The 8,816-nt window shown below is 61.0% G+C and overlaps 2 protein-coding genes across 2 annotated transcripts in view; both read left to right on the top strand.

Annotated features, from left to right (window-relative positions):
* The first annotated feature begins 1,487 nt into the window (after positions 1–1,487).
* LOC106898242 (ryanodine receptor 1-like) lies at positions 1,488–7,262 on the top strand. The gene is made up of 3 exons (XM_014959379.1): positions 1,488–1,753; positions 6,933–7,020; positions 7,119–7,262. Exons 1-3 carry the CDS (start codon positions 1,488–1,490, stop codon positions 7,260–7,262), a joined length of 498 nt encoding a protein of 165 aa, XP_014814865.1.
* A 1,171-nt stretch (positions 7,263–8,433) lies between these two features.
* LOC106898241 (ryanodine receptor 1-like) overlaps positions 8,434–8,816 on the top strand; it is a gene marked incomplete at its 3' end in the record, with an annotated part of 14,229 nt that continues 13,846 nt past the window's right edge. The window contains exons 1-2 of the mRNA XM_014959377.1: positions 8,434–8,524; positions 8,623–8,715. Of these exons, the coding sequence (XP_014814863.1) occupies positions 8,486–8,524; positions 8,623–8,715 (132 nt within the window). The remainder of the gene's footprint in view (positions 8,525–8,622; positions 8,716–8,816) is intronic.

Genomic DNA, 8,816 nt, shown 5'->3' with positions numbered 1-8,816 from the left:
GATGCTGGTGGCCCCACAGGTGGGGCTGGTGGCCATCACGGGTGGGGTTGGGGGGCTCGGGGAGGGGTTGGTGGACCTGGAAAGGTTCTTGAGATGATCGTGGTGGCCATGGGTGGTCCCAGGGAGGTGTTGGTGGACCTGGAAAGGTTCTTGAGATGATCGTGGTGGCCATGGGTGGTCCCAGGGAGGTGGTGGTGGACCTGGAAAGGTTCTTGAGATGATGCTGGTGGCCCCACAGATGGGGCTGGGGGTCCCGGGGAGGTGGTGGTGGACCTGAACAAGTTCTCAAGAAGATGGTGGTGGCCCCACAGATGGGGCTGGGGGTCTTGGGGAGGTGATGGTGGACCCAGAAAGGTTCTTGAGAAGATCCTGGTGGCCATGGAATTGGGGCAAAATGGTGGCCCTGGGGACACAAGGAACCTGAGGAACATCTCATGGGGAGGTGAGGAACCTGAGGAACATCTCATGGGGAAGTGAGGAACCTGAGGAACATCTCCTGGAGAGCTTGGTCCATCCATGGTGGAGCCAAGGAAGTGTGGGGCAGAAGTGCGGCGGAATTGGGGCAAAATGGTGGCCATAGGGAGGTGAGGAACATCTCATGGGGAGGTGAGGAACCTGAGGAACATCTGGGGACACGAAAATGGTGAGGAACCTGAGGAACATCTCATGGGGACGTGAGGAACATCTCATGGGGACACCAAGATGGTGAGGAACATCTCCTGGAGATCTTGGTCCATCCGTGGTGGAGCCAAGGAAGTGTGGGGCAGAAGTGGGGTGGAATTGGGGCAAAATGGTGGCCCTGGGGAGGTGAGGAACATCTCATGGGGAGGTGAGGAACCTGAGGAACATCTCAAGGAGATCTTGGGAGAAGATCCTGGTGGCCATGGGTGGTCAAAGGGAGGTGTTGGTGGACCCAGAAAGGTTCTTGAGATGATCCTGGTGGCCCCACAGCTGGGGCTGGTGGCCATCACGGGTGGGGTTGGGGGGCTCGGGGAGGTGGTGGTGGACCCAGAAATGTTCTTGAGATGATCCTGGTGGCCCTGGGGAGCTATTGGTGGCCATGGGTGGTCCCAGGGAGGTGTTGGTGGACCCATAAAGGTGGTGGTGGAGGGGGGACATGGTGGACCTGGGGACCCACTGATGGTGGCCATGGGGTCATGGGGAGATGATGCTGGTGGCCCCACAGATGGGGCTGGTAGCCCAGGTGGTCCCAGGGAGGTGGTGGTGGACCTAAAAAGGTTCTTGAGATGATGCTGGTGGCCCCACAGGTAGGGCTGGTGGTTCTGGGGAGGTGTTGGTGGACCCATAAAGGTTCTTGAGATGATGTTGGTGGCCCCAAGGAGGTTCTGGTGGCCCTGGAGAAGTTCTTGAGATGTTTCTGGTGACCCCAAGAAAGTTCTAGGGCCGATATTGGTGGCCGGGGGAGGTTTTGGTGACCTTGGCTGGTCCCTGGGGAGGTTCTGGTGGTCTGAGGTCACCCCCTAACCATGTGTCCTCCTCCTGCCCCCCAAGTCTTCGCCCAACCCATCGTCAGCAAGGCCCGGCCGGAGCTTCTCCGCTCCCACTTCATCCCCACCTTGGAGAAGCTGAAGAAACGGGCGGGGAAGGTGGTGGCCGAGGAGGAGCAGCTGAGGATGGAGGCCAAGGCCGAGGGAGAAGAAGCCGAGCTCCTCATCCGCGATGAGTTCTCCGTCCTCTGCCGGGACCTCTACGCCCTCTACCCCCTCCTCATCCGCTACGTGGACAACAGCCGGTGAGGAGAAGACACGGGGGGTGGGGTGGGGTGGGGTGGGGTGGGGACACACCGGGGGAGACGGGGGGAGGCTGAGGAACATCTCAAGGGGATGTGAAGATGGTGAGGAACCTGAGGAACATCTCCTGGAGATCTTGGTCCATCCATGGTGGAGCCAAGGAAGTGTGGGGCAGAAGTGGGGCGGAATTGGGGCAAAATGGTGGCCCTGGGGACACAAGGAACCTGAGGAACATCTCATGGGGAGGTGAGGAACCTGAGGAACATCTCATGGGGAAGTGAGGAACCTGAGGAACATCTCCTGGAGAGCTTGGTCCATCCATGGTGGAGCCAAGGAAGTGTGGGGCAGAAGTGCGGCGGAATTGGGGCAAAATGGTGGCCATAGGGAGGTGAGGAACATCTCATGGGGAGGTGAGGAACCTGAGGAACATCTGGGGACACGAAAATGGTGAGGAACCTGAGGAACATCTCATGGGGACGTGAGGAACATCTCATGGGGACACAAAGGTGTTGAGGAACATCTCCTGGAGAGCTTGGTCCATCCATGGTGGAGCCAAGGAAGTGTGGGGCAGAAGTGGGGGGGACGTGGTGGCCCTGGGAACCCACTGATGGTGGCCACGTGCCCCACTGCTGGTGGCCATGGGGCCATGGGGAGGTGAGGAACCTGAGGAACATCTCCTGGAGACCTTGGGCCATCCCTGAGGAACATCTCCTGGAGATCTTGGTCCATCCATGGTTGAGCCAAGGAAGTGTGGGGCAGAAGTGGGGGGGACATGGTGGCCCTGGGGACCCACTGAAGGGGGACATGGGGACATGAGGACACTGAGGAACATCTCATGGGGAGGTGAGGATGTTGAGGAACATCTCCTGGAGATCTTGGTCCATCCATGGTGGAGCCAAGGAAGTGTGGGGCAGAAGTGGGGTGGAATTGGGGCAAAATGGTGGCCCTGGGGACACAAGGAACCTGAGGAACATCTCATGGGGAGGTGAGGAACCTGAGGAACATCTCATGGGGAAGTGAGGAACCTGAGGAACATCTCCTGGAGAGCTTGGTCCATCCATGGTGGAGCCAAGGAAGTGTGGGGCAGAAGTGCGGCGGAATTGGGGCAAAATGGTGGCCATAGGGAGGTGAGGAACATCTCATGGGGAGGTGAGGAACCTGAGGAACATCTCATGGGGACACAAAGATGGTGAGGAACATCTCATGGGGAGGTGAGGAACCTGAGGAACATCTCATGGGGACACAAAGATGGTGAGGAACATCTCATGGGGAGGTGAGGAACCTGAGGAACATCTCATGGGGACACAAAGATGGTGAGGAACATCTCATGGGGAGGTGAGGAACCTGAGGAACATCTCATGGGGACACAAAGATGGTGAGGAACATCTCATGGGGACATGAAAATGGTGAGGAACATCTCCTGGAGATCTTGGTCCATCCATGGTGGAGCCAAGGAAGTGTGGGGCAGAAGTGGGGCAGAAGTGGGGGGGATATGGTGGCCACCTGCCCCACTGCTGGTGACCACGTGCCCCACTGATGGCGACCCCCTGCCCCACTGCTGGTGGCCATGGAGACCCACCAGGTCCAAGTAGAGCCAAGGAGAAGATGTGGGGCAGAACAGGGGGGGACGGAATGTGGGGCAGAAGTGTGGGGCGACACGGTGGCCTCCTGCCCCACTGATGGTGACCACCTGCCCCACTGATGGTGGTCACCTGCCCCACTGATGGTGACCACGAGCCCCATTGATGGTGGCCATGGAGACCCACCAGGTCCAAGTAGAGCCAAGGAAGCCAAGGAACTGTGGGGCAGAAGTGGGGGGGACATGGTGGACCTGGGGACCCATTGATGGTGGCCCTGGGGACACGAGGACACTGAGGAACATCTCCTGGGGAGGTGAGGATGTTGAGGAACATCTCCTGGAGATCTTGGTCCATCCATGGTGGAGCCAAGGAAGTGTGGGGCAGAAGTGGGGGGGACATGGTGGACCTGGGGACCCACTGATGGTGGCCATGGGGTCATGGGGAGGTGAGGATGGTGAGGAACATCTCATGGGGAGGTGAGGAACCTGAGGAACATCTGGGGACACGGTCCGAGTAGAGCCAAGGAGAAGATGTGGGGCAGAACGGAGGGGACGGAGTGTGGGGCAGAAGTGTGGGGCGACACGGTGGCCTCCTGCCCCACTGATGGCGACCCCCTGCCCCACTGATGGTGGTCACCTACCCCATTGATGGTGGCCATGGAGACCCACCAGGTCCGAGTAGAGCCAAGGAGAAGATGTGGGGCAGAACGGGGGGGATGAAGTGTGGGGCAGAAGTGGGGGGGATGTGGTGGCCCTGGAGACCCACTGAAAAGGAGAAGATGTGGGGCAGAACGGAGGGGACGGAGTGTGGGGCAGAAGTGTGGGGCGACACGGTGGCCTCCTGCCCCACTGATGGCGACCCCCTGCCCCACTGATGGTGGTCACCTACCCCATTGATGGTGGCCATGGAGACCCACCAGGTCCGAGTAGAGCCAAGGAGAAGATGTGGGGCAGAACGGGGGGGATGAAGTGCCAAGGAAGTGTGGGGCAGAAGTGGGGGGGACATGGTGGACCTGGGGACCCACTGATGGTGGCCATGGGGTCATGGGGAGGTGAGGATGGTGAGGAACATCTCATGGGGAGGTGAGGAACCTGAGGAACATCTCATGGGGACACAAAGATGGTGAGGAACATCTCCTGGAGATCTTGGTCCATCCATGGTAGAGCCAAGGAAGTGTGGGGCAGAACTGGGGGGGACGTGGTGGCCCTGGAGACCCATTGATGGTGGCCATGGGGACATGAGGACATGAGGAACCTGAGGAACATCTCATGGGGATATGAGGATGGTGAGGAACATCTCCTGGGGAGGTGAGGAACCTGAGGAACATCTCCTGGAGATCTTGGTCCATCCATGGTTGAGCCAAGAAAGTGTGGGGCAGAAGTGGGGGGGACATGGTGGGCCTGAGGACCCATTGATGGTGGCCCTGGGGACATGAGGACACTGAGGAACATCTCATGGGGAGGTGAGGAACCTGAGGAACATCTCATGGGGACATGAAAATGGTGAGGAACATCTCCTGGAGATCTTGGTCCATCCCTGGTGGAGCCAAGGAAGTGTGGGGCAGAAGTGGGGTGGAACTGGGGCAAAATGGTGGCCCTGGGGAGGTGAGGAACCTGAGGAACATCTCATGGGGACGTGAGGAACATCTCATGGGGACACAAAGGTGTTGAGGAACATCTCCTGGAGAGCTTGGTCCATCCATGGTGGAGCCAAGGAAGTGTGGGGCAGAAGTGGGGGGGACGTGGTGGCCCTGGGAACCCACTGATGGTGGCCACGTGCCCCACTGCTGGTGGCCATGGGGCCATGGGGAGGTGAGGAGCCTGAGGAACATCTCCTGGAGACCTTGGGCCATCCATGGTGGAGCCAAGGAAGTGTGGGGCAGAAGTGGGGCAGAAGTGGGGGGGATATGGTGGCCACCTGCCCCACTGCTGGTGACCACGTGCCCCACTGATGGCGACCCCCTGCCCCACTGATGGTGGCCATGGAGACCCATTGATGGCCAAGTAGAGCCAAGGAGAAGATGTGGGGCAGAACAGGGGGGGACGGAATGTGGGGCAGAAGTGTGGGGCAACACGGTGGCCTCCTGCCCCACTGATGTGGTCACCTGCCCCACTGATGGTGGTCACCTGCCCCACTGATGGTGGCCACGTGCCCCACTGATGGTGACCACGAGCCCCATTGATGGTGGCCATGGAGACCCACCAGGTCCAAGTAGAGCCAAGGAGAAGATGTGGGGCAGAACGGGGGGGATGAAATGTGGGGCAGAAGTTGGGGGGCGACACGGTGGTCACCTGCCCCACTGATGATGACCCCCTGCCCCACTGATGGCGACCACGAGCCCCACTGATGGTGGTCACCTGCCCCACTGCTGGTGGCCATGGAGACCCACCAGGTCCAAGTAGAGCCAAGGAGAAGATGTGGGGCAGAACGGGGGGGATGGAGTGTGGGGCAGAAGTTGGGGGGGGACACGGTGGCCTCCTGCCCCACTGATGGTGACCACCTGCCCCACTGATGGCGACCACCTGCCCCACTGATGGTGGCCATGGAGACCCACCAGGTCCGAGTAGAGCCAAGGAGAAGATGTGGGGCAGAACGGAGGGGACGGAGTGTGGGGCAGAAGTGTGGGGCGACACGGTGGCCTCCTGCCCCACTGATGGCGACCCCCTGCCCCACTGATGGTGGTCACCTACCCCATTGATGGTGGCCATGGAGACCCACCAGGTCCGAGTAGAGCCAAGGAGAAGATGTGGGGCAGAACGGGGGGGATGAAGTGTGGGGCAGAAGTTGGGGGGCAACACGGTGGCCTCCTGCCCCACTGATGATGACCACCTGCCCCACTGATGATGGTCACCTGCCCCACTGCTGGTGGCCATGGAGACCCATTGATGGCCAAGTAGAGCCAAGGAGAAGATGTGGGGCAGAACGGGGGGGGACGGAGTGTGGGGCAGAAGTGTGGGGCGACACGGTGGCCTCCTGCCCCACTGATGGCGACCACGAGCCCCACTGATGGTGGTCACCTGCCCCACTGATGGTGGTCACCTGCCCCACTGCTGGTGGCCATGGAGACCCACCAGGTCCGAGTAGAGCCAAGGAGAAGATGTGGGGCAGAACGGGGGGGATGGAATGTGGGGCAGAAGTGTGGGGCGACACGGTGGTCACCTGCCCCACTGATGATGACCCCCTGCCCCACTGATGGCGACCACGAGCCCCACTGATGGTGGTCACCTGCCCCACTGCTGGTGGCCATGGAGACCCACCAGGTCCGAGTAGAGCCAAGGAGAAGATGTGGGGCAGAACGGGGGGGATGGAATGTGGGGCAGAAGTGTGGGGCGACACGGTGGTCACCTGCCCCACTGATGATGACCCCCTGCCCCACTGATGGCGACCACGAGCCCCACTGATGGTGGTCACCTGCCCCATTGATGGTGGCCATGGAGACCCACCAGGTCCAAGTAGAGCCAAGGAGAAGATGTGGGGCAGAACGGGGGGGGATGGAGTGTGGGGCAGAAGTGTGGGGTGACACGGTGGTCTCCTGCCCCACTGATGATGACCCCCTGCCCCACTGATGGTGACCCCGCCCCACTTCTGCCCCACTGCCCAGGGCCAAGTGGTTGACTCAACCCAACGAGGACGCGGAGGAGCTGTTCCGGATGGTGGGGGAGGTCTTCATCTATTGGTCCAAATCCCACGTGAGTTGGGGGGCAGGAAGGGCACTTATGGGGCAGGAGAAGGTGGGGCCGTGGGTCCCGGCCCCATAGATTCATCTCCGCCCCCCGCCCCACGGCAGAACTTCAAGCGTGAGGAGCAGAACTTCGTGGTGCAGAACGAGATCAACAACATGTCCTTCCTGACGGCCGACAGCAAGACGAGGAACCTGAGGAACATCTCATGGGGACGTGAGGAACATCTCATGGGGACACAAAGGTGTTGAGGAACATCTCCTGGAGAGCTTGGTCCATCCATGGTGGAGCCAAGGAAGTGTGGGGCAGAAGTGGGGGGGACGTGGTGGCCCTGGGAACCCACTGATGGTGGCCACGTGCCCCACTGCTGGTGGCCATGGGGCCATGGGGAGGTGAGGAACCTGAGGAACATCTCCTGGAGACCTTGGGCCATCCATGGTGGAGCCAAGGAAGTGTGGGGCAGAAGTGGGGGGGACGTGGTGGCCCTGGGGACCCACTGCTGGTGGCCACCTGCCCCACTGATGGTGGCCATGGGGCCATGGGGAGGTGAGGAGCCTGAGGAACATCTCCTGGAGACCTTGGGCCATCCATGGTGGAGCCAAGGAAGTGTGGGGCAGAAGTGGGGCAGAAGTGGGGGGGATATGGTGGCCACCTGCCCCACTGCTGGTGACCACGTGCCCCACTGATGGCGACCCCCTGCCCCACTGCTGGTGGCCATGGAGACCCACCAGGTCCGAGTAGAGCCAAGGAGAAGATGTGGGGCAGAACGGGGGGGATGAAGTGTGGGGCAGAAGTTGGGGGGCAACACGGTGGCCTCCTGCCCCACTGATGATGACCACCTGCCCCACTGATGATGGTCACCTGCCCCACTGCTGGTGGCCATGGAGACCCATTGATGGCCAAGTAGAGCCAAGGAGAAGATGTGGGGCAGAACGGGGGGGGACGGAGTGTGGGGCAGAAGTGTGGGGCGACACGGTGGCCTCCTGCCCCACTGATGGCGACCACGAGCCCCACTGATGGTGGTCACCTGCCCCACTGATGGTGGTCACCTGCCCCACTGCTGGTGGCCATGGAGACCCACCAGGTCCGAGTAGAGCCAAGGAGAAGATGTGGGGCAGAACGGGGGGGATGGAATGTGGGGCAGAAGTGTGGGGCGACACGGTGGTCACCTGCCCCACTGATGATGACCCCCTGCCCCACTGATGGCGACCACGAGCCCCACTGATGGTGGTCACCTGCCCCATTGATGGTGGCCATGGAGACCCACCAGGTCCGAGTAGAGCCAAGGAGAAGATGTGGGGCAGAACGGGGGGGGATGGAGTGTGGGGCAGAAGTGTGGGGTGACACGGTGGTCTCCTGCCCCACTGATGATGACCCCCTGCCCCACTGATGGTGACCCCGCCCCACTTCTGCCCCACTGCCCAGGGCCAAGTGGTTGACTCAACCCAACGAGGACGCGGAGGAGCTGTTCCGGATGGTGGGGGAGGTCTTCATCTATTGGTCCAAATCCCACGTGAGTTGGGGGGCAGGAAGGGCACTTATGGGGCAGGAGAAGGTGGGGCCGTGGGTCCCGGCCCCATAGATTCATCTCCGCCCCCCGCCCCACGGCAGAACTTCAAGCGTGAGGAGCAGAACTTCGTGGTGCAGAACGAGATCAACAACATGTCCTTCCTGACGGCCGACAGCAAGAGCAAGATGGCCAAGGTGTGGGGCAGGATGTGGGGCGCCCCACAGCTCCCCACACATCACCCCACCCCACACATAACCCCCCCACCTCCTGCCCCATAGATACACCCCCCAAAAAA

This window comes from Calidris pugnax, unplaced genomic scaffold (genome assembly GCF_001431845.1).
Source record: "Calidris pugnax isolate Ruff unplaced genomic scaffold, ASM143184v1 scaffold467, whole genome shotgun sequence".
NCBI classification, from domain to species: domain Eukaryota; kingdom Metazoa; phylum Chordata; class Aves; order Charadriiformes; family Scolopacidae; genus Calidris; species Calidris pugnax.
Note: the sequence above shows the minus strand (reverse complement) of the source record. Positions and strands in the feature narration are given on the sequence as shown.